At 44.5% G+C, this 25,371-nt stretch overlaps 1 protein-coding gene across 1 annotated transcript in view; it reads right to left on the minus strand.

Annotated features, from left to right (window-relative positions):
* Window positions 1–12,128: 12,128 nt before the first annotated feature.
* Window positions 12,129–25,371, minus strand: part of PLEKHG3 (pleckstrin homology and RhoGEF domain containing G3) — a 343,950-nt gene continuing 330,707 nt past the window's right edge. The window contains exons 19-20 of the mRNA XM_082242593.1: window positions 17,611–19,075; window positions 12,129–13,035 (exon numbers count right to left, since the gene is read on the minus strand). Of these exons, the coding sequence (XP_082098719.1) occupies window positions 12,155–13,035; window positions 17,611–19,075 (2,346 nt within the window). The 3' untranslated portion in view covers window positions 12,129–12,154. The remainder of the gene's footprint in view (window positions 13,036–17,610; window positions 19,076–25,371) is intronic.

The raw sequence follows: 25,371 nt of genomic DNA on the forward strand, positions 1-25,371 counted from the left end.
AATGAATACCGCGGAGAGGGCTGGAACAAATCGTTCCGCCCAACGAAGGATGCTGGCCACTTCCACGGCCGCCAGGACACTCTTGGTGCCCCCCTGGTGATTGACGTAAGCCACGGCCGTGGCATTGTCCGACTGGATCCGCATCGGGCTGCCCCGGAGCTGCTCGGTCCAGTGAATCAGACAAAGTCTGATCGCTCTCAGTTCCAATACATTTATCGGTAACCTGGATTCTTCCAGGGACCAGAGCCCCTGGGCAGATCGTCTGCCGAGAACCCCACCCCACCCGGATAGACTGGCATCCGTGGTGACAATTGTCCAATAGATTGGAAGAAATGACTTCCCCTGACTGAGCATTGGTGACCGAAGCCACCAAACCAGAGATTCCCTGGTCCGTTCGCTCAGCCGGATCCGATTGTCCAGGGAATCAGGATTCCGGTTCCATTTGAGAAGAATCTCCTTTTGAAGAATACGGGTATGAGACTGGGCAAACAGTACTGCCTCGAAGGAGGCCACCATCAGTCCCAGAACCCTCATGCAAGTCCGCAGGGAAGGCCTGTTGACGGTCAATAATAAGTCGTCGACTGAATCTTCCAGAGTTTCTCCGCCGGGAGAAACACTTTTGCCAAGGATGTATCCAAAGTTAGGCCCAGATAGTTCAGTCTCCTGGTGGGGACCAGGGATGATTTCTGCCGGTTCACTAGCCACCCAAACTCTTCCAAAGAGATCATAGTGACCTCCAAGTTTAGCAACAGAGCCTGCGGAGACTCCGCATGAAGAAGAAGGTCGTCTAGGTAGCCTAGAACCGAAATGCCCCGCTGTCGCAACAGCGCCAAAACTGGGGCCAAAACCTTTGTGAAGACCCGGGGAGCAGAGGCGAGACCAAAGGGTAACGCCGCAAACTGATAATGGTTCTCTCCCACGGAAAAGCGAAGGAAACGCTGATGTCCTGCGTAAATGGGAATGTGAAGATAGGCATCCTTGATGTCTATGGACGCTAGAAAATCCCCCTGATGCAGGGAGGCCACTACTGTGTGAATGGACTCCATCTTGAATTTTTGCACCCGGACAAAATGATTGAGTGCTCTCAAGTCCAGAATTGGAGGCACCTTGCCCTCTTTTCTTGGTATTGTGAATAGGTTTGAATAGAACCCCTGAAAACGTTCTGTCCAAGGAACGGGGACCACCACTCCTTGTTGCATCAAATCCGTCACTGCCCCCCGCAAAGCTTCTAAGCGATCCAGGGATAGTCGGATATTGGAAGGAAAGAACCGCACCGATGGAAGTGATCGAAACTCGATCTTGTATCCCGACCATATGACCTCTTGAACCCATTTGTCTGGAATCCTGGAGAGCCATGGGTCCGGAAACCGGTGAGGACGTCCCCCTACCCCAGATATGGGTGGGGGCGCACCTTCAGGCTGTAGTGGTCTTATCTTCAGGTCTGGCAGAGCCGGACCTTTGTTTACCCGACCAGCGTCCTTTGAAACCCCCTGGGGGGGCTTTGGAGGACTTCGCCTTATCGCCCGCCCCAGAGGAGCGAAAAAACTTTTTATGAGCGGAAAAGGAAGGTCCCCGTCTGCGACGAGGTCCTTTCCCCTTAGTAGCCTGTGGTAAAAAGGTGCTCTTGCCACCAGTGAGACCCTTGATGATCTCATCCAAGGTGGCACCAAACAGGCGATCCCCTTGAAAGGGGAGATTAGCCAAAGCTTTTTTGGAAGCTTGATCCGCCGACCAGCATTTTAACCACAGCATACGCCGAAGGACCACCACCGAGATCGATACGCGCCCCATTAATGGAGCGGCATCCAGGGCGGCGTCACAGACAAACTGTAGCGCTTGTACCATCTGCTCCAGCAAGTCCGATACTGCTGGGGGGAGACTTCTCCCCTCCAGATCTCGGCGTAACAACTTGGTCCACTCTGTCAATGTTTGTGCAACCAGAGCAATGGTGAATACTGGCCTTAAGGCTGACCCTATCAGGGAATATATAGAGCGGGATATAGATTCCGCTTTACGGTCCACCGGATCCCGAAAAGACGGAGCGTCCTCCACCGGGATAACACTAACTTTATTTAGTCTGGAAATCGGTGAATCCACCGATGGTGGTACCGTCCATTTATTAAGGAGGGATTCTTCAAACGGATAGCATCTAGCAATCTGTTTGGAAATACCAGGGGCTCGTTTTGGACGGACCCATTCTTACTTAATTATATCTTGAAAACATTTGGGCAAAGGAAACACCTTTGCCATTTTGGTAGGCTTGCAAGTACCAAAAGCAATTTCAGTATCAACTGCTTCCGTAGGTATAAGCTCAAGTCTTAAAGTTTCCCGCACAGACACAATTAGTGCATCTACCAGCGCTTCATCTTGCGCTATAGCGGAGCCAGAAATGTCTTCCTCGCTATCCGAGTAGATGGGATATGAGGCACTAGCCCCAGAAGAGGGACCTGCAGCCGCTGCGACAGACACAGAATCTGTATCTGAAGTGTCAGACAAATAGGGGTAGGCGGGGGGGTCGCTTTTCGCCCCCTGTCCCTGACAGGCCACCTCCACCCGGGATACAAAAGACTCCAAAACCGCTGACAATGCATCAATAGTAAGTGGAGAACTGGAGGGTCCTGCGGCCACCTCGAGGGGATCAGGTGGAGATACATGTGTGGCAGGGTCCATGATAAATCCAGGAACACCTGTCAGCAAACAAGGATTGCAAAAGAAAAAACTTTTTTTTTTGTATGTAATCCCCCAGCGCAACAGCGCCCCTCAATGCTACCTGCTTCGGACCCCCACAGAGAGAGAGAGACCCCAAGGGCTCACCACCTGATGCACAGAAGCTTCTACCGAACTGCTCTCAGCGCTGTCCTTACAGAACAGGAAGTCTTATGGATCGATTTACCCGGGTAAAAGAGGCAGTTCCACCCCTTTACACGTCTTCCGACACTCCCACCGCTGCTCCACGAGGTAGCTGGGTGTATCCAAGATGGCCGCCGCCATACAGGAGACATTAGGCTACGACAAAATGGCGGCTCCGTGCAGCCCGTGGAAGGATGGCGGTCCGTGCAGCTGCACGATAGGTAAGTGCCTGATAGTATCACCCCTCTGCATGACTATTTCAACAGTAACGCCAGCGGCGCCCTGTCTCTATCCTTGACCGACATCAGTCCTGGCAAAAGCACATAAAAAACAAAACACAGAGCGCTATGAAGACCTCCAGCATATGAAGGGTAGATGAACAAATCTAATAAGCAGCTAAAATCAGGGAAGGGAAGGGGGGGGGGGAGGGAGAAGGAGGGGGGAGGAGGGTGAGGGAAAAGGAAAAAATAGGCACAGGCAATAAAAGGGATGTAGCTGCAAATGGACATAAGCATGAAATGGTACCATTCAATTGGGGACAATGAGATACCATAAGTATGTGTATGATCCTAAAAGGGATAAAGTCCGTAGGCACTGAGCTGCTCTTCCACAGATGAGGAGGAAGAATCTGTATGGACAAAAAGAAGAGGGGAGAAGCGCTCTAAGTGCAGACAATTTATTGCAGATAACAAGGCAGGTAATATACACTCACTAGACGTGAAGACTGAAAAGCTGTGTGTGTCAAAGCAATCCTGCAGCCATCCTCTGGAGGGTGTCCTCTGTTCACAGGAAGCCGTATGCAGTTCTAACACTGGCGGTGGGAGGGAAGGAAGCCGGCTGTCTCCCACAACATCAGCGGTGAGCGGTCAAGCGGCTCGGATCTGCGGCTCCGTGTTGCGAGTGATGGATGGAGGCACTCTCACCGACAGGGATGGTGGGATCTGTCCAATGTGTTACGGCATGCACGACGCGTTTCTGAGCATGCGCGGGGTCATCTACACCCGGCGCGCTCTTTCATCAGGTGCTAGAGTGCCGTAGTCTCTGTGGGGCTTTTGTAGTGCTGAACAGGAGGATAATTGGGCACAGCTGAAGCAAGGGGATGGCAACCGCCCACAGTACTGAGCAATGACCTAACCAATCAGACATTTTTTGTAGCTGTGGGGGAAATTAAAAACAACTTGGAAGTGGAGTGTGATCGGTCGGCTGCCCTTAAATACACATGTATGAGGGCTAGACAACCGCTTATCACAGTAAATAGCAAACAATTAGGCAATAAAAAATATATAATATATATAAAATAGGGGTAAGCCCGGGTTCATCAAAGCACATGAAGAACATATAAAACGTTCCAGGTTTAAAACGGATACAATCATTAAAATATAAAAGTTGTAATAAAAAGCATATTTAAAAGGTATATTTTAAGAGCAAATGCACAATATATTGCTAATGTAGTGACAAAATGATACCTATACAGGCTGTGGTATGGAGGAACATATAAGCGAATGAAACAGAAAAAAAGGGGAGGAGGGGGAGGGGGGGGTAAGAAAGACTCATATATTGAATAAGAAAATGGAGGATGGATATAACCCATATGTAGGTGTGCATATGTATACCCTAATAATTCTATTTTCTGTGTAAAGGATTTTTATATGGATTACCATCTAAGATACCGCATATATGATGTATAGGGAAATAAGCCTTCTGATTCTTCAGTAGGTAAGACCATATAAAATTTATATAAAAGATTTATATACAAGAACCATGACCAAAGTATATATATTTAAAATTCATCTAATATGATGCGATGAAGGAATACGTTTACTCCATCAGAGTGTATTAAAGACCAACAGAGAACCCTGATAGTAAATATAAGATAGTGTGCACGTCTAATTCTTCATTTAACCCTCGAGGAGCAAGAACATCCAACGTGTAGATCCAGAAAGTCTCTCGCATACATAATTTGGAAAAGCGTTCTCCCTCCGGCAAGTCTTTGGGAATGGATTCGATAACCCAAATTTTAAGTCCCTCGGTGGATTTTCCATGGATTTCTGAAAAATGTCGAGGAACACTATGAAGGTCACATCCACCTTCAATAAGACGGCGGTGTTTGCTGAATCGTTGTCTGACTGGTCTGATGGTTCAACCTACATAGAGCAACTGGCAGGGACATATCAGACAATAAACCACATAGTCAGTGGAGCAGTTGAAAAAATTGTCCAAGACATAGGTTTTGTCATTATGTGTAAAGTTCTTTTGGCCATGTCGCACAAAACTACACATTTTGCATAACTTTTTACGGCAAGCATATATGCCTTTCAGGGGGATCATCCATGACAGATGATTAGTGACCTTGATGTTCTTTAATTTGCTGGGTGCTATTTTGTTTTTCAATGTGGTAGCCCTCCTATAAGTAACTTTTGGCTTGTCCAAAATGACCGAGTTCAAGTGGGGGTCTTGTTTTAGGATATCCCAGTGTTTTGATAGGATTTTTTCCATTTTTCTATACTGACAATGGAACTTAGTGACAAAACGAACAGGATGATGTTCGCTCTTGGCCCTAGAACTAGGATGTTTTCCTGGAAGATAGGCCTCATAGGCTGAGTTTACCAGATCGTCGGGGTAGCCCTTCTCTGAAAATTTTTTCTTTAAGTGTTCACTTAAAACATCCTAGTTCTAGGGCCAAGAGCGAACATCATCCTGTTCGTTTTGTCACTAAGTTCCATTGTCAGTATAGAAAAATGGAAAAAATCCTATCAAAACACTGGGATATCCTAAAACAAGACCCCCACTTGAACTCGGTCATTTTGGACAAGCCAAAAGTTACTTATAGGAGGGCTACCACATTGAAAAACAAAATAGCACCCAGCAAATTAAAGAACATCAAGGTCACTAATCATCTGTCATGGATGATCCCCCTGAAAAGCATGTATGCTTGCCGTAAAAAGTTATGCAAAATGTGTAGTTTTGTGCGACATGGCCAATAGAACTTTACACATAATGACAAAACCTATGTCTTGGACAATTTTTTCAACTGCTCCACTGACTATGTGGTTTATTGTCTGATATGTCCCTGCCAGTTGCTCTATGTAGGTCGAACCATCAGACCAGTCAGACAACGATTCGGCAAACACCGCCGTCTTATTGAAGGTGGATGTGACCTTCATAGTGTCCCTCGACATTTTTCAGAAATCCATGGAAAATCCACAGAGGGACTTAAAATTTGGGTTATCGAATCCATTCCCAAAGACTTGCCGGAGGGAGAACGCTTTTCCAAATTATGTATGCGAGAGACTTTCTGGATCTACACGTTAGATGTTCTCGCTCCTCGAGGGTTAAATGAAGAATTAGACGTGCACACTATCTTATAATTACTATCAGGGTTCTCTGTTGGTCTTTAATACACTCTGATGGAGTAAACGTATTCCTTCATCGCATCATATTAGATGAATTTTAAATATATATACTTTGGTCATGGTTCTTGTATATAAATCTTTTATATAAATTTTATATGGTCTTACCTACTGAAGAATCAGAAGGCTTATTTCCCTATACATCATATATGCGGTATCTTAGTTGGTAATCCATATAAAAATCCTTTACACAGAAAATAGAATTATTAGGGTATACATATGCACACCTACATATGGGTTATATCCATCCTCCAATTTCTTATTCAATATATGAGTCTTTCTTACACCCCCCCCTCCCCCCTTTTTTTCTGTTTCATTCGCTTATATGTTCCTCCATACCACAGCCTGTATAGGTATCATTTTGTCACTACATTAGCAATATATTGTGCATTTGCTCTTAAAATATACCTTTTAAATATGCTTTTTATTACAACTTTTATATTTTAATGATTGTATCCGTTTTAAACCTGGAACGTTTTATATGTTCTTCATGTGCTTTGATGAACCCGTGCTTACCCCTATTTTATATATATATTATATATTTTTTATTGCCTAATTGTTTGCTATTTACTGTGATAAGCGGTTGTCTAGCCCTCATACATGTGTATTTAAGGGCAGCCGACCGATCACACTCCACTTCCAAGTTGTTTTTAATTTCCCCCACAGCTACAAAAAATGTCTGATTGGTTAGGTCATTGCTCAGTACTGTGGGCGGTTGCCATCCCCTTGCTTCAGCTGTGCCCAATTATCCTCCTATTCAGCACTACAAAAGCCCCACAGAGACTACGGCACTCTAGCACCTGATGAAAGAGCGCGCCGGGTGTAGATGACCCCGCGCATGCTCAGAAACACGTCGTGCATGCCGTAACACATTGGACAGATCCCACCATCCCTGTCGGTGAGAGTGCCTCCATCCATCACTCGCAACACGGAGCCGCAGATCCGAGCCGCTTGACCGCTCACCGCTGATGTTGTGGGAGACAGCCGGCTTCCTTCCCTCCCACTGCCAGTGTTAGAACTGCATACGGCTTCCTGTGAACAGAGGACACCCTCCAGAGGATGGCTGCAGGATTGCTTTGACACACACAGCTTTTCAGTCTTCACGTCTAGTGAGTGTATATTACCTGCCTTGTTATCTGCAATAAATTGTCTGCACTTAGAGCGCTTCTCCCCTCTTCTTCTTGACATCAGTCCTGGATTCCTTAGTCCTTTTAAAATGCAGGCTCATATAGATTGTCAGCTCCCAAACCAAGCCTCCTGGAGTGGTATACCTTTCTCACCAACTCACACTAGCAAGGGGGAGATATGTGAAGTGTGTCACAGGATAGAGGGGAACCCGGGATATGAGGGTCCGACCATCCACAGAGGGGCCCGCATCTATTCCCAAAACCCGACAGGGGGGAGAGGGGGAACATTCTACTCACCATACCGGAACAGGCGGGCACCCACTCCTAACAGAACCCCTCTCCACCGAGGTGGGGGGGCTGTCGACCAATACGGATGCCGCGACTCAGTTTCCGACTGGTCGTAGGCGTCCTGGCGAGACGTTTAACTCGCGGGGCCAGTCCCCGTCCAGTGGGACTATGTCGTGGCCGACCCAGCGCGGAGCTAGGGCCTGCACGCGCTCGTAGGCCGGCTGGGTGACCACTGGATCTCAACATCCAGCCCGTCGCCCAGCTCCAGCATAATTGCTTGAAGATCTCACAGGAACAAAAAACTGGAGAGAAAAAGCGAACTAAAAAAGATTTATCTAAAAAAGCTTGCCAGGACCAGAGATCCCAGCAAGGAACTTAGGTCCTTACTCCTGACTAGGCAGAAAAAAACTGACATCCTGTAGCAGGGAGAGAGAGGATATACCCTCTGGGACTGCCCCTAAGGTGTGGCCAGAACGTTTTTCCTGCCTAGTGTCCTACTCCTGTAGGGGGCAGTATAACCCTACTGATATTAATCAAAGAGGACTGAGTCTGTCAATGAGCGACAGAGAAATAACAATATTTTTCACATTTTTTTATATGAAATCCCCACCACCCCCAAAAAAAAAAAGTCAAATTTTTTTAACATTTTAGGCCAATTTGTTTTCTGATACATTTTTTTTTTTTTTTTTTTTAACAAAAATATCACAAAAGGCATATTTTGATTTTGATTGGTTTGCGCAAAAGTTATTGCATTTACTAACTACGGGAAAGATTTATGTAATTTTTATTGTTTTTTTTTAACTAGTAATGGCGGCAATCTGCGATTTTCTTTGCGGGCCTGCGACATTGCGGCGGACAGATCGGACCCTTGACTGACATTTTTGACACTTTTGGGGGTACCAGTGACATTACTGCAGTGATATACATATGCACTGTTACTGTAAAAATGACACTGGCAGGGAAGGGGTTAACTTTATTGGTAGACAGTGGGTTAAATGTATCCCTAGGGGTGTCATTCTAACTGTGGGGGGCGTGGCTTGTGATGTAACCACAGAGACATACGATCCTACATAGCAGGATCGTACAGTCTCTGCAGTTACACCAGGGAGAATGACAGACGGCTTTGTTTACATCAGTCGCCTGCCTTTCTCCCTCTCCAGCGGGAGATCACGAGGGGCCGGCGGACATCGGCGCCACCGGTCACTCGCGCGGGTATGCCTGTGAACGAGCTTGCGCTCGCCACCTACAGGCGGCTGAGCGAGTGACGTACCCATAAGTCACTTTGCCCAGGAGCGGCTGCCTGCCGCAGTATATCTGCAGTGGGCGGTCGCTAAGTGGTTAACCACTTCCGGACCGCCCACCATGTATTTGCATCAGCACTTTGATCAATTTTATGTTCCTGGTCGTTTTCCCCGTTTACCAGAGCTGTTGAAAGCGAGGAAAATGATCCAGCCCATTGTAGTCCTTGGCAGGAAGTCGAGTGAGGGCAAGATGGCCCCCACTCGACTCTATGACCTCAGAGGACCAGAGCAACAACATACGTTACTTCCGCCCAATGGCCTCAAAGGGTCCATTTTTCTTCTTGCAGAAAAAAAAATGAAATGTTTTATTTTTTGCTTTTAAGTGTAGATGTAAGATCTGAGGTCTTTTTGACTCCAGATCTCACATTAAAGAGGACCAGTCCTGCTTATTTCTATTATAAAGGGATCCTTACGCATACGCAAGTCGCACCCGCATATGGAAACAGTGTTCAAACCACACAGGTGAGGCATCGCCGCAATCATTCGAGGGAGAGCAATAATTCTAGCCCTAGACCTCCTCTAACTCTAAACATGTAACCTGTAGAAATTTTTAAAGCGTCGCCTATGAAGATTTTTAAGTATCAAAGTTTGTCACCATTCCACGAGCATGTGCAAATTTGAAGCATGACATGTTAAGTTTCAATTTACTTGGCGTAACATTCTCTTTCACATTATAGAAAAAAATTGGGGTTACTTTATGGTTTTCTTATTAAAAAAAGTGTATTCTTTTCAAAAAAATTGCGTTTGTAAGACTGCTGCGCAAATACGGTGCAACAAAGTATTGCAATGATCTCTATTTTATTCTTTAGGGTCTAGGCTAAAATATATATATATATATATATATATATATATATATATATATATATATATATATATATATATATATATATATATATATATATATATATATATAATGTTTGGGGGTTCTAAGTGATTTTCTAGCAAAAAATATAGATTTTAACTTGTAAAAACAACAAGTGTCAGAAATAGGCCTGCTCCTTAAGTGGTTAAAATTGCACACACTCGTAAAATGGCACCAAACGTCAGTATTTCAAAATCTCCATAAGCTACACTTTAAAAAATTTTACAGGTTACCAGTTTAGAGTTACAGAAGAGGTCTTGCGCTAGAATTTAAGAAGAATTTAAGAAGAGGTCTTGCGCTCTAATGCTCGCAGTGATACCTCACATGTGTGGTTTGAACGCCGCTTACATATACGGGCGCGACCTACATATGCGCTCGCTTCTGCGTGCGAGCACGAGGGGATGAGGCGCTTTAAAATGATTATTTTTATCGTCCATTATTTTTACACTTTCTCTTCCCAGCGGGTTGAACTAAAAAAAAAAAAAAGAAAAAAAGACTGACAGCTCTGGCCGGAGCTGTTGTTCCAAAGATCCGAAGTCAGTACAACAATCTCCCCCCCTGGTTGCTGGTTTTCCAGCATTCTCGTCTGACAGAAGCCGGCTTCTGTCGGACGGGCTGCCTTATACACGAATGTCGGCCAGTTTTTATTGTACCAGTCGATGCCATCCGACATTCGGCATGTGTGTACAGGACTTTACAATGGTCAGCTTTTCTTCAATTATGTAAAACTTTTATCTCGCCAAGTCCATCTAAATCTGCTAGGGCATCAAACACTACCCTTCCCAAACGGACAGAGTGGCTGTCCAAAGGTGTCTCTGTTGGTCCTTCAGTGCAGTGGAGCCACCCTAAAGTGGGGTACACACTATAAGAAAATCGGGCAAACGATTGTTCGATTTTCCTCGTTGTTTCGCAACAAATCGGAACCGATGAACGAAAATTCTTAAGAAAATTCTCGTACGACAAAGGCTTTTTTTGTTGTTTATTGTTTCTAATCATGTGCAGTCTTTCTTTTCTGATTTTTCTTGTACAAAAATTGTACGAAAATGGTACACATTAAACAAAAAGCGTTCGTTTTTTCTCGTACAAGAAAAATTTTGGAGTTTGCTACTTCGAGAATTTTCGCACCAAAATTCAGAATCGTCTGTAGAAAGTTCTGTACACACTATACGAAAATTGTACAAAAATTCTTTGGACGAAAAGGTTTGCCCGATTTTCTTATAGTGTGTATGAGCCTTAAGACAGGAAGTGTTTTACTGGCCAGATCAAGTGAAAATAAAGGGAAAAAAATAACAAAACAAATGCAGCCGATCCATTAAAGGATTGATACAATGCAATATATTCAATTTTTGCTTTTGGGTTTAATACCAGTTTATACCTGATGGAAGCTTAGGGATGATGTACAAAAACATAAAAGAAAAATACTATTGACAAAGTGGATGATGGCCTTCCCCTGACATCCAACATCAAAGCGGTCAGCAAGTGTCTGAATGAAACGCTGTCTTGAAACGAAATCCTTGCGCGTACCTTACACCAAATTAATCTGTAGTCAGTCTGCAATATATTTCAGCAAAAGAGCTTTATAAATTGATTTGAATGTACAATACAAAGATATAATTACAGGCAGGTGTATCCAACGGTTGACAAAATAAAATAGATGGCAAATAAATAACACAGAAATCTAGGTTTAGGTTTTCTTCAAGACTTGTCAGTGTAAGTGGTAAGACAAGCCTTGATTATCTAGGGCAGGTTGCACAACTCCAGTCAATAAAGTACTTGATGAGTCTTATATCATTTTAGGTCATGTAAAGTGAATTCACAAAGACTATTGAGTGTGCCTCAAACCTCGGTTTGAATGAGGCTCCCAAAGACTGGAGTTAGGTATAGTAGCCCTGATATAGGCTGGCAGAACTTGCAATGTGCCAGTGGATGTCTCATTATGAATATTGTGCAAGTACGGAAAATAGAGTATTAGGGGTTTCATGAAGAACTCAGAGTTATTTAAACATATGCACCACAGTTCCCATTTATTGGAAAGCAATGGGATAAGTTTAGCAAAGTTATTTTGAGAATTAATCTACTGTCTTGTATTGAAACCAAATATACACATCATAGTATAACAAGAACAGATAAAATACATTATATACAGGAAAAAACACTGTGTTCAGAATATAAATAGGTCTAACAGTTCATCTATGCATATCCGTTTTTTAGTGGTCATTGAAAAGCATGGCTGAAACCATGTCTTTCTACAAGGAAGCCTTCTTTTAACTTTTTTTTATTTTATTTTTTATATATAAAAGTCTGATAAAAAGAATGCTATGGATGCTCCGAGTGGTTTGTAGTGGTTGAGTTCTGGAATTTCTCTCTTAGATTTTTAACTCTGCTTTTCTGAGCCACATCGCTGCTTGTTGCAGGCCGTGCCTCTGGTTTTGGCTGTTCGAGTGTAGAGTCTAGACAACCATTGCCCCTTGAAAGTTCTTCTCTGGCCTTGTACTCATCAGACTCCTGGTATGCCTTACAACGCTCAACCACTGCTTTGAGTGAGATTTTTTCTCGTGTGGTAGGTGATCTTATATGGACGTAGGTGTCATCATTTTCAAGTTCATAAGGAGTGGTGGTCGGAAGCTTCTCCATAACTATGACTTTTTTGTTGTTTTCCAGAGGAGCTTCCGCACTGATGTAGTAACAATCAGCTGTATTTTGCCCAGAGTTCCTGCTGTTCTTCAGAGACTCAAGTTTTCCATTTGCATTGGGACCTTCAGCTGCTGCTTTGCCTAAAGCATTTGTTTCATCAGCTATACCATTCGCACTGCTAGAGTGTTTCATATTCATGTTGCATGAATGGCTCATCACCTCTTTATTTGCGTCATATGGATGGTCCACATTGCGCTCCATCATTTTTTCAGGCACAGAGAGGCTCCTGTTCACTGGAAGGGATTTGTTGCTCCCTGTTGTACTGGCATACCTAGATCTCAGCTCTCGGACATCAGGCCAGTGGAACTTCTCTGTCTTTACTGGACTCAGGGGGCTTTTGCAGTCAGATCTTACAGGGGAAGAAGTCTGGGGGCTATCTGAGGTAAATGATAAACGTTTAGGGGATTTCTCACTATAAGAAGCAGATGTGGGAGTTTTCGGGCTGTGCTCTTGCAGTACAATGTGGTCATAGGTGGGAAGGGACAATGCGGGCTTCAGTTTACCTACAATATAGAAAAACACAAAATAAATATTAAATCTCATGTTTTAAAAACACTGTAGGTGGTTATAGAAAAAAAAAATTTAATTAAGCTGAAATTTTAGCAAATTATTTTGCAAATACTAAGACATGTATGGGGAGACAAAGGCAGAAATTTTTCATCACTTGCTTACACCAACTAATTAAAGCCATTGGCTCTCCCATGTACAGAACTGCTGACCCATATGAAAGTGGTTGTCTAGATCCTGCTTATCTGACTAATCTGGAAGTTCTAGAAGCTAAAAGTGTCTGTCTCCTGCAGCCTTCGGACCTCTGTCATCCAAAATTCAAAGAAAATTTGAATGCCAAATTTGAAAATAATTGGATTAGAATAGAATAGAATGAAAGAGAATATAAAATAAAAAAATAGACTAGATTAGAATAGCATAAAATAGAAAGAATAGAACCATCTTTTGAAATTCAAATTTCGAAAAGAATAGAAAAGAATAGAAAAAACAATAGAATAAAAATAGAAAGAATATAACCATATTCTGAAATTCAAATTTTGAATAGAATAAATTGAAATAGAATAGATTAGAATAGAAAATAAGAGAATTGAATATAAAAATACAAAAGAATAGAATAAAATAGGAAAAATATAACAGTTTTTCGAAATTCAATTAGAATGGAATTAGAAAACAAAGAAACAAAACGAATTCAAAAACAAATTGAACTAAATTATTTAAATATCAAAACACCACATTTTCTCATTTTGCACATGTCTGGCTGGGAGCCTGGGTTGCTGTGATCCATTGTTGTCCTGGCCCATTCTTTCTTATACAAAGTATCTTTTTTGAATACCTTGAATATAATTGTATGAAGAAAAATCTCCCCTTGGAAGTGGGACTTTAAAGGGCAACAACATCCAAAAATACGTACAGCCTTGTATAAAAGCATATATTTATTAGATTAACATATAAAAAGCATTAATTGAATGCCACATGTAAATACAAAAACAAAATCATCATGAGTAAAAGCAGGGTCACGGCTAACAACATATGTCAATTGTTACAAAGAGATGAATGCCTGAATTCCAGAGAAGACTTGACGCGTTTCGGGCAAGGCCTTCAGAGGTTTATTGGAACTCCTTAATTTATATCTAAATTTTCACAAAGAGATACACAAATACAAAATATAAACAGACATTCATATGTCTATATTAAACAAATATTGTCCTAAAGTACACATTATATATCAAGCATATCACAAATGAATTATACGCACCACCATGGTCACCTTGTAATGGCATACGGAGCCGTGCATACGTAATTTCATGTTACATGCGATGAAGCATAAACAGATGCCAGGGGTAGCAGAAGCAAGAGAAAATATTCATAAAAATGTGTGTGATTTCTCCAGTGTGGAGAAATGTCCCCACCAGGAGAATAAACCACGCCGCCAGATGGGTCCCACGAGGAACCCGAAAGAAGGAAACCAACGCTGGAAACATAAAATGGTAAGTGTTGGTCTGCAACTATGTGTTGAAAAAGAGAAAAAGGAAAGATACTAGGGAGAAGGTACCTACTTATTTTGGGGATGTTTGAAGTCCCATGTGTTTGAAAAGGCACAAATCAGACGGCCCAAATGGATCACTAGGTGATAATTCCAAAAACCCTTTCTGGAGATAGGATAAAAATGAAAGAAATGTATGCTATCCCTCGTATTCAGAAGTGGATATACAGGATATAAAGGGAGTATATGCAGAGGGACATGCAAGTAAATATAAGTGCATGCTATATATGAGGATGCCATAAAAGTGTGATCCTTAGGGTGTACCAGCAGGATGAAACAGTAAGTGCACAAAGCAGTCAGAAAGTAGTGCCAGGTGACCCAATCCTACTAAGAAAAATACAGGAGAAATCAGGGAATATATCAAATCTATACTGCTCAATCATTTGATACCACCATGGTGGTGCGTATAATTCATTTCTGATAAGCTTGATATATAATGTGTACTTTAGGACAATATTTGTTTAATATAGACATATGAGTGTCTGTTTATATTTTGTATTTGTGTATCTCTTTGTGAACATTTAGATATGAATGAAGGAGTTCAAATAGACCTCTGAAGAAAGCCTTGCCCGAAACGCGTCAAGTCTTCTCTGGAATTCAGGCATTCACCTCATCTCTTTTAACAATTGACATATGTTATAAGCCGTGACCCTGCTTTAAATCATGATGATTTTGTTTTTGTATTTACATGTGGCATTCAATAAATGCTTTTTGTATGTTAATCTAATATATGCTTTTATACATGGCTGTACCTATTTTGGGATGTTAAGTTGCCCTTTAAAGTCCCACTTCCAAGGGGAGTTTTTTCTTCATGTAGATTTAGGGATGATGGAAACTCACATCCTGACACATATGATTGGACAATCTTTTCTCTACTGAATATAATTGTATGTAAAGCCAAAAGTGGTTTTAAACCTCAAACATGAGATATGAACAAAGTATATCCCTCCCTCTGTAGTGTGTACTTGTCTATCCATAGCATGAAAGTGGAGATTTACTAAAACTGGAGCGTGCAAAATCTGGAGCTCTGCATAGAAACCAATCAGCTACCAGGTTTTAAAGTCAAAGCCTATTTGAACAAGCTAAAGTTAGAAGCGGATTGGTTACCATGCAGAGCTGCACCAGATTCTGAGTGCTCCAGTTTCAGTAAATCTCCTCCTAAGTGTAATTTCTGCTGCCTCATTCCTCTGCTATTGGCATGAATCACTTCTGACAATTTTTCCTGACACCAAGAGAAAAAAAGATGATCGGGGATACAGCTCCAGCTGATTGACTGCCTCAGCTCTGTGTCTGTGTGAAGGGGGTGTGTCTCTTCCCTCCAATCAGCTGTCAAAGTTCTCCTCACTGAACTCTGCAGAGTGTAACTTCAGCTCTTCAGCTCTCTTTCTCCTTTTTTCTGAAAGCTCAGAGAAGCTGTATAAATTCTGCACTTTGAATGGACGTACAGAAGAGAAGATCGCAGATAGACAGGTACAATTAATGGAGGATTTGTTTTATCTCGGTGCATCACCTAAGGCCAGTCACTTCACTGGGTATATGTTAGTGATCAACCAATATTTTTTTAATGCCGATACCGATATTTTGGTCAACGGATATCGGTATCGGCCGATATTTTGGGACATGTAAAAAGACCTAAATCTATCCATTCATCTAAATCTAAAAGACCCCAAAACCCTCCTCGGCACTGAAAAGCATTAAAAACACCAAATTTGGCTGTTTTGAATGCTGTCAATTGTTTTTAATTTGGCGCTGAGTCCTCAGAAGTGATGTCATGACATCACTTCCGGGTTTTTTACATGGAGACCGGCGAATGCGCACTTGCGGCAGGGATACCGGCTTTCACGGGGACACATCTTTATGCTACACCGGGTCTTCTTTTTGGCAGCGGTGGAGGTAGGATGCCCGGGTCTCCTGGTGGGACGGGAGACCCGGGTGAGCCGCGGAAGGCGGCGGGAGGGGGGGGGGGGGGACGTCCCCTCCCGCTCCTTGTAATGACAGCCGGGTGGCTTCTCAGCCGCATCAGTTGTCATTACAAGTCAGCCGACCGTCGGCTATGGACACCGGTACGGGGTGATGCCTCTAGCTGCAGGCATCACCCCAGGACATGCACTTTCCCTAAATATCGGCAATATCGGTAACCTCAGGGGCCGATTCCGATATATCGGGGAAAGTGCATATCGGCCCCCCGATATATCGCAGTTGCCGATAATCGGTCGATCTCTAGTATATGTAAGGGTTTATAACCACTTTAATACCATCTCACAGTAACTATATTTCACATATTCTAAACTGTGTTGCTGTCTGGCTGAACACTGTAAAAGGGAATTCCTGTATGGGAATGCAGCAGAGCAGCAAACTGTTATTGTAGGGGCCAAGGAAGGCTCAATTGTGGTATTTGTTAGAAAAGATCAAATACAAATGCTTTCACACTGTAAAATTCTAAACTTTTACAATATTCTAAAATTGTTAGGATTATTAAAAATGTGAAACATACTACTGCTGGCATACATCCTCACTCTAGATCAGTGATGGAGAACCTTGGCACCCCAGAGGTTTTGGAATTACATTTCCCATGATGCTCAACTACACTGCAGAGTGCATGAGCATCATGTGAAATGTAGTTCCACAACATCTGGGGTGCCAAGGTTCGCCATCACTGCTCTAGATGATGTACAATAGTGCTTAGACTATAGCACAAATTATTATGGAAGCCATAATTGATTTAACAAACAGGTAGGATGTATTATTTCATAGGCAAAGAGTTGGCATGTAAAAACTAGTGATGCAGGTTAAAAATCCTCAAAAATGCAGGAAGGTTTCTGAATCCTTAATGGTGGATAGATTAAACGTGTAATTATTTGGTTAAGGAATACGTAACTGCACTAATCTGATTAAAAAGGAATAGATAAAAGCAAAATCATACACAGTTTTCTTTTCAGGCATTGACAATTATACAATTTGTTTAATTAAACTAGATTGGTATAAGTTTAGGGTATGGCCACAGGCCCAGTATTGGCAAAGTACTCACATTTCTCTTCAGTTTTTTCCTCTTGTACAGACGGAAGGCTTCCCCTCCTAATGTCCTCCTCTATCTCCCTCAATCGTCTGTGCGGAACTGGCTTATTGCACTTTATTCTTTGGCTGTACTGTCTGGCCAGCTGAAATACTTTATTCTTCATTTTCTCTGTGAAATCCTCCTCCATACAGTTGGCAAGCTCCAAAATTGTGGAATGAAGCTTGACTGGAGTCTTGTAGTCCTGATCACTGAAGACCATATTATTAGTGGGCTCAGTAAGGTGTTCAGTGTTTGTGCCCTCTGGTGTAGTGGTTTGGGATTCCTCTGTAATGGTACTGAGATCACTCTCCTCCACTATGATTAGAGGCTCATTAGATTCTACATCATTCTCTGTCTTGTCTTCATGACTGGTTAATGTTTCTCTTGGGTCTGTTCCTGCTTCATGGGTGGCTCTCTCATTCCAGCTACCCTGCTTTTCAATTTCTTCCCACACTTTAATCATTTCTGTTGGGGATTGAAATTCTTCATCAAAAGTTGGTACGGGTTGTTCCGGAATGCTATTCTTTAGTGCTGGACCAGAATGTTGTGTATGGTGTGTGAACCCATTAGTGTCCCTTTTATTGTTAAGGGTGGACATATCCTCCCATGAAACTGGCTTGCTCAGTTCAACATTTGAATTACTGGAACTGCTGCCCATTCTTTCTCTAGCGTAATTACCCTGATCGAGTCTTGGTAGACTATTGATCTTAAAGACAGAGTTTCTAACCAACCCAGCAGGAATGTAACTCAAACTTTCTCTACGCTTGATACTAAAAGATGCATCTTGATGCTCTGCCTTGTCATAATAAGTTTTAATCTTTTCGATGAGTTGCCTGTCTTGGGAGGAGAGAATGGACTCTCTTCGTTTATTTGTGGATCTCTCTTTTTCCTCAAACACATTTTCTACAGAATTAACCTTGATGATTGCAGTCTCTGTGTTTGTCCCATCAACATCACCATTGACATCATTGTAGGATTCTGAAAATTCAGAGTTCCCATTAGGATAGAGGATCTTTTCTGTACAATCCAGGTTTAATAAACTGCTGCTCCTGCTTGTTAGCTTGGGAGTTGTAGGACCAAGCACTTTACCTTCCTCCAAAGCCAAGCTGCTTCTTCTAGAGAAGCTGTTTACGAACCGCTCTGCAATCACACTGGCTTGATCTAAAACAGATGGTGGGAGAATGCTAGTCGACTCATGCACTGATGCTTCTTCTTCATCTTCCTCACTACTAAATGTTTTTGAATCTTCTGCATTCTCAGTTACCCCATTATCCAGAGGGTCGTGGATATCAGAATCATTTTCCCTATCTTCCTCTACTGACTCGGTTTCTTTAGAAGGTTCAAGAGGAGCGTCTAATGGATTTTCAGAAGAGTTGACCATATGAGCAGCATAAGCTTCTTCAGATTCAGAATGGTCTTTTTCCATTTCTTCCAAAACCTGAAAAAGAAAAAAAAAAAAGGATTATAAAATATCTAATTTTAATTATAATTTATGCACACAAAAGGACAATTTTGTAGCTAGAATGCCAAGCAACAAATAACCTTAAGCAAGCTTGAAACGAAGATCTGAACAAATGAAGGCCAAGAATGGAAAAATATAATAGGGAAAAAAATGGGATTTTTGTTACTTAACATAAAATCCCTTTCTCATTCATTGACGGACACAACGATCTAGATTCAGAACCATAGGGATATATTGCCCCCTTCAAGGGGCAGGACATTAGGCAGAAAAAACAAACTTGGCTATCCCTGTGGGCAGCCCTAGCTGGTATAAGTCCCCCTCGCTGCTATAGGCCTCCAGTTTAGTAACAAGCAGTATCAGAAGTATCATACTCAAAACTCACAGAGGGGTGAGTCCTGTGTCAGTCCATGAACAGTAAGTAACAAAAATTCCTATTTTCTCTTTCATTCATTGACAGACACAGTGCTCCATATTGAGAACCATGGGGATATCCCCAAGCAGTGGCAAAAAGGAAAATGAGGGGTGGGACAAAAAAAACCCAAGAAGTCAAAATGAGTAACAGGAGCTCAGCAAGAACAACCTAAGAAAAACAAGTGCCCAGTCACAGGGAAAGGAAGAACCCGACCCTTGAGAGAATAGGCCTGAATCACCGTCTGTCTGTTCCACCTGAAAATGGTAGCAGAAGAAGCGGACAGCCCCTTTCTTGGTCCGTCCGTAATCACAAAAAGAGAGTCTGACCTCCAAAAAGATTCAGTGGCATCCAGATGCAACCGAGTTGCCCGAACCACATCCAGGGTATGCAAAGCAAACTATGGGATGAGAAAGCCTGGGACACAAGGAAGGCAAAGTAATGTCCTCATTAAAATGGAAGTCAGAGAACACTTTAGGTAGGAATGTCGGACATGGACAAAGAACCACGTTAGGTTTGTGGATCACCTTATAGGGAGTACAAGACAAAGCCACCAGTTCCGACACCCTGCGAGCAGAGGTGATAGCCACCAGAAAGGCCACCTTCTGGGACAACGTAAGCAAGGGAATCTCCAGAATATTCTCAAATGGAGGCTTCTGGAGAACAGAGAGCACTTTGCCACCTTGGGACATGAACTAAGGAGACCGCACTGGAGGATACATGTGTTGAACTGCTTGAATGAAAGTACAAACAAATTAATGCATGGCCATGGGCTGCTGAAAAAAAAAAAAAAATAATGAAAAAATCGCCAAGGCAAACACCTGGCCTTTGATGGCCAACTTCTGCCTAACACCCCGTTGAAGAAAAGCCAAAATCCGAGCCACCAAAAAGGTTCGAGGGTGCGCGCCTACTGATTTACACCACGAGATGAACGCCTTTCAAATACAATGGTATTATCTTCCTAGGAGGTGGACTTCCTTGCCTTCAACATAGTCAGAATCACCGACCCTGGCAAACCTCTAACCAAGAACACCTGGCTCTCAACAGCCAAGCTATCAAAGCAAGCAATGATAAGGCAGGATGGAAGATTGGCCCTTGGGACAACAGGTCCTCCCTGAGAGGCAGTCTCCATGGGACATCCGCAACCAGCCGCACTAGGTCAGCGTTTTAGGACCGGCAGGGCAAGTCCGGGGCCACCAGAATGACCGAAATCCCTTCCACCTCGATCCTGCGCAGGAACCACGGAAGAAGCTTGAGAGAAGGGAAGGCAAAAATCAGAGGATACTGGCTCCATGACACCACCAGGGCATCTGTGGCATCCGCCAGAGGATCCCGTAACCTTGCCACAAATCACTGAACCTTCCTGTTAAGCCGAGACTCCAGGAGAACCATGTTGGGGATGCCCACACAGCAGATGAAACCCGTCCAAATGCAGGAACCGCTCCCCTCGGTCCAGCGCCTGCAGAGGTAATCCGCCTGCCAATTGTCCACGCCTGGAATATACACGGCAGAGTGCCGGCATGCGGCTTTCTGCCCACCGAAGGATGCCGGAGACTTCCAGTGCCACCAGCACACTTTTTGTGCCACCCTGGTGATTGATATAAGCTACTGCCATAGCATGGTCTGATTGGATCCGTACCGTGCGCTACCCTGGAGATGTTCCATACAGTGCTCCAGGCATAGCCTGATCGCCCAGAGTTCCAAGACATTGATCCATAATTTGGACTCCTCCAGCATCCAACATCCCTGAGCTGAGCTCAGCCCCAGGACATCTCCCCGTCCGGACAGGCTGGCATCTGTCGTGACCACTGTCCAATAAAAAGGGAGAGAAGACTTGCCCTGACCAAAAGCCTGAGATCAAAGCCACCAGATTAGAGAAACTGGGCTCAGACGAATCTGATTATCCAAAGAATTGGGACACTTGTCCCACTTTAACAGGATCTGCTTCTGGAGGAGCCTCGTATGGAACTGAGCAAACGGGACTGCCTCAAAAAGGTAGACACCATTAGGCCCAGCACCTGCTTGCAAGTCTGAAGGAAGGACCACCTGTGGGACAGCAACAGATAAATCGCAGAATGCAACTTCTGGAGTTTCTCCAGCAGGAGGAACACTTTGGCCAGTGCTGAATCCAGAGTCGGACCCAGGTAATGCAGTTTTCTGGACAGGGTTAGGGCGAACTGCTCTAAGATTTGTATTGTGATCGCCACGCCGTCCGTCAATGCAGATGAGGACTCTGACCGAAAGAGAAGGTCATCCAGATAACCCAGCACAGCAATCCCCCGCTGACACAGCAATGCCAAGACCAGGGCAAACACCTTTGTGTAGACTCGAGGAGCAGGGGTGAGACCAAAGGGTAAAGCAACAAACTGATAATGCTCCTCCCAGACAGCAAAACAGAGGAAACGCTGGTGTCCGACGCAAATCGGAATGTGCAAGGAGGCCTCTTTGATGTTGATAGAAGCCAGAAAATTCCTTTGATGCAGGGAAGCCACCACAGAGCGGATAGACTCCATCCTGAACTTCTGCACCCGCACAATACAATTCAGGGCCTTGAGGTCCAGAATGAGAGGAACCCTGCCCTTTTTTTGGGACCTTAAACAGGTTTGAATAAAACCCTTAGAACTGTGCTTGCAACTGGAACCGGGGCGATTACCCCCTGACACAACAGGTCCTGCATTGCCCCAAAAAGATCTTGCATATGATCTGGTGGCAGGGAAAGAATCTGTCCGGAGCACAGAAACAAAACTCTTGTATCTGGATAGAACCACTCCGTGGACCCATTTGTCATTCACTAGGGAGGCCAGGAAACCAGCAAAGCTGTCCCCCCCCCCCACCCAAGACATAGGTGAGGGCGAACCTTCATGCCGAAGAGGCCTTGCCTGCAGGTCTGGAGAAACCTGCTCTCAGCTTGCCAGACTAGGGTCGCTTAGAGCTCCCCGGTGGAGGGCTTGATGGATTTATTTTTATTACCCTGGTAAGCGGCCCTGGAGGAACGAAAAAAGTTTTCATGTGCTGAGAAAGAAAGGCCTCGTCTATGATGAGGCTCCTCCCCCATGATTAGGCTCCTCCCCTTCCCCTGAAGGAAATTATCCCCCCCCTCCGTGAGACTCCTATGATGTCATCAAGGGTAGCCTCAAACAGACGGTCACCTAGAAAAGGCAGATCGATGAGGGCCTTCTTGGAACTTTGGTCAGCAGACACTTAAGCCACAAAATGCGCCGTAGCACCACCGCCGAAACGGAGAGCTTGGAAAGCAAGAGAGCCGTGTCCAAAGACACATCACACACAAAATGGTCTGCCAGTTGAACTTAAGCAGGAGGAACCTGCTCTCTACCCAGACCGTGGCACAAAAGGTTTAGCCCACTCAGTCAAAGTTTGGGACATCAGGGCAGTGGCCAGGACTGGCCACAATGCCGGCACCAGTAAACAAAATATTAAAAAAAAATATTACGGGCAACAGACTCTGCCAGGTCTTTAAAAGCCAGGGATTCCTCCACCGGATTCATGGTTATCTTATTCAACCTGGAAACAGAAGGGTCCACCCCCACTGGAATGGTTCACTTCTTCAGAGGTGATTCCTCAAAAGGGATACCGTAACGCAAAATGTTTAGGGACCCCAAAGGGACGTTTTTGGTGCTCCCAATCCTTGTAGACAAATTTGTCAAAGTAGGTAGGATAAGGGAAGGCTTTGGCCAAATGACATGGCTTGTGAGTGCCAAAAGGGGATGGCCTTATCCGCAGCTGCCTCAACAGCATCCTCCATTTTTAATGTTTCACGCACTGAACTAATAAGTGCATCCACCAATGCCTTCTCCTGCGCGGCCGTGGAGGAGTCATCCTCATCATCAGACGTGGCCCCACAGGCTGGGCCACGTCCACAGCAGCAGAGCCAGATTCAAGATCCAATGAGACAGATGAAGTAGGAGAGGGCGGGGAGCGCTTCCTGCTAGACTTAGACCCCTCCACCCAAGAAACAAAAGACTTCAGGACCGCCATCAGTGCGTCAATGGGGACCTGAGACCCCGAGGGACCTGCCGCCTCCAGGAGGGGATAAGGTAGGGAGATGTACTCCTGAGACTCCTGGAAATACTGGAATAAGAGGACCGACTTATACAGAGCCTGAACCCCCCCCGCACTGCAGCAGAGAAGGGGAACCAGGACTCACCACCCTATGGCAAGAGTGCCGTAGATATCCCACGTGCAGAAAGCGTCCTAAGAGGAGGACGCCTAGGAATCCACTAGGGGAATGGAGGAGGGGGCCAAGGAGCAGTGTCTACCGCTGCACGGCTCCAAAACAATGGCAGCGGCTATGTGCCAGTTTTTATACATTAGCCTGGCCGACCAACGAAAAATGGCCACTTGGGGGGAAGTCTATAAGCCCCAAAAACAAAGCTGCTGCACCCAAAGACCAAACCACGGCAAAATGGCCGCCGTGCACCCGACCACGAGGCTCTAGGGAGAGCTGATCCCTGCAGGAGCAAGGGCCCACCACACCAATAAAAAAGGGGAGACCCCAGGTATGTGGACCCCAAACAGTCCCAGCACTCACCCCTATGAAAGACCACACAACCATCAGCGACTGGGTCAGCAGGTCCTTACCGTGCCCCCACAGCCCATAATAGTGATTCCCCCTGGCCCAAAAGGTCTACCCACGGAGGGAAGAGGTGGGGAAAAGTTGAAAGGGGGGGAACCCGGCAACCCACTGGGGGGGCCATGTCGGAGGAGGGGTCCAAAGGTCTGACCATCCCAGGGGGTACCCACGTCTGCCCCACAACGGGCCAGGGGGAGGGGGGACAGTGCTCACTGATCCAAGCATGCAGTTACCGCTCCAGACATAACTCTTCACCACTAAAGTGGGGGGGCCGTCATCCAGGGGAATGCTGCAACTTGTATGCAACCCCACAAGGGTGTTTAACTCACTGGTCAGCCTCTGTCCGGCGGGGCTATTTCACGGCCGACCTAGCACGTAGCTGACTGTCTGCACGCGCTCGATGGCCGGCCGGCCGGACGGGGGGGGGGGGCCACTTGCTCTAAATATCCAGCCTGTCGCCCAGCTGGGTAGTTGTTAGCAGATCTCCTCAGGAAAAAGGCAGGATGAAAAAAATCGATAAGGATGCAAAAAGACAAAAGATGCTAGAACCAAACATCCCAGCAGGGAGCTAGGTCCTTACTCCAGAAAAAAAACTGGAGGCCTATAGCAGAGAGGGGGACTTATACCAGCTAGGACTGCCCATAGGCGTATCCAAGTTTGTTTTTTCTGCCTAGTGTCCTGCCCCTGTAGGGGGCAGTATAACCCTATGGTTCTGAATATGGAGCACTGTGTACGTCAATGAATGGAAGAGAAACACAATTTTTCCTGTAAATGATAACAAGGTTTGTTGGCTGGGTGGTTCTTGTTCAGTTTGTATGCCAAGAAGCAGGCCACCTGAGGACGAAGGTAAGCTGTTCCACTGCATATTAGACATTAGAGGAAAATGTGGCTTACAAGTTCTAAGATGTCATTAGGATCCTTGCATATGAACGAAAAAACATGGCATTTTTATCAGTGCACTGGGTTACAACCATACGACTTGCAAATGACTCCTACTTACAAACGGAGAGAGACAACAGGAGGCGAGGAGAAATCTAGCCCTAGAAAGGGAAATTCTCTCCTGTAAGAGTTCTCATTGGAAAAAGGTGTCTCCACTGATGCTTTATCACTAATCCTTGTTTCCACAACAACCCAAAATTTTCAAAATCTAGTTGTCATAGGGACAGAAAGTGAGGTGAAATCTTCTGAACAGGGGCACAGACAGTAAAAAAAAAAAAAAAAATGGTACAGGGGTGTTAACCCTTCCCTATGCTATCCAAGTTATTCTTTTGG

Source organism: Pelophylax lessonae (genome assembly GCF_965119305.1).
Source record: "Pelophylax lessonae genome assembly, chromosome: 13".
Lineage (NCBI taxonomy): Eukaryota > Metazoa > Chordata > Amphibia > Anura > Ranidae > Pelophylax > Pelophylax lessonae.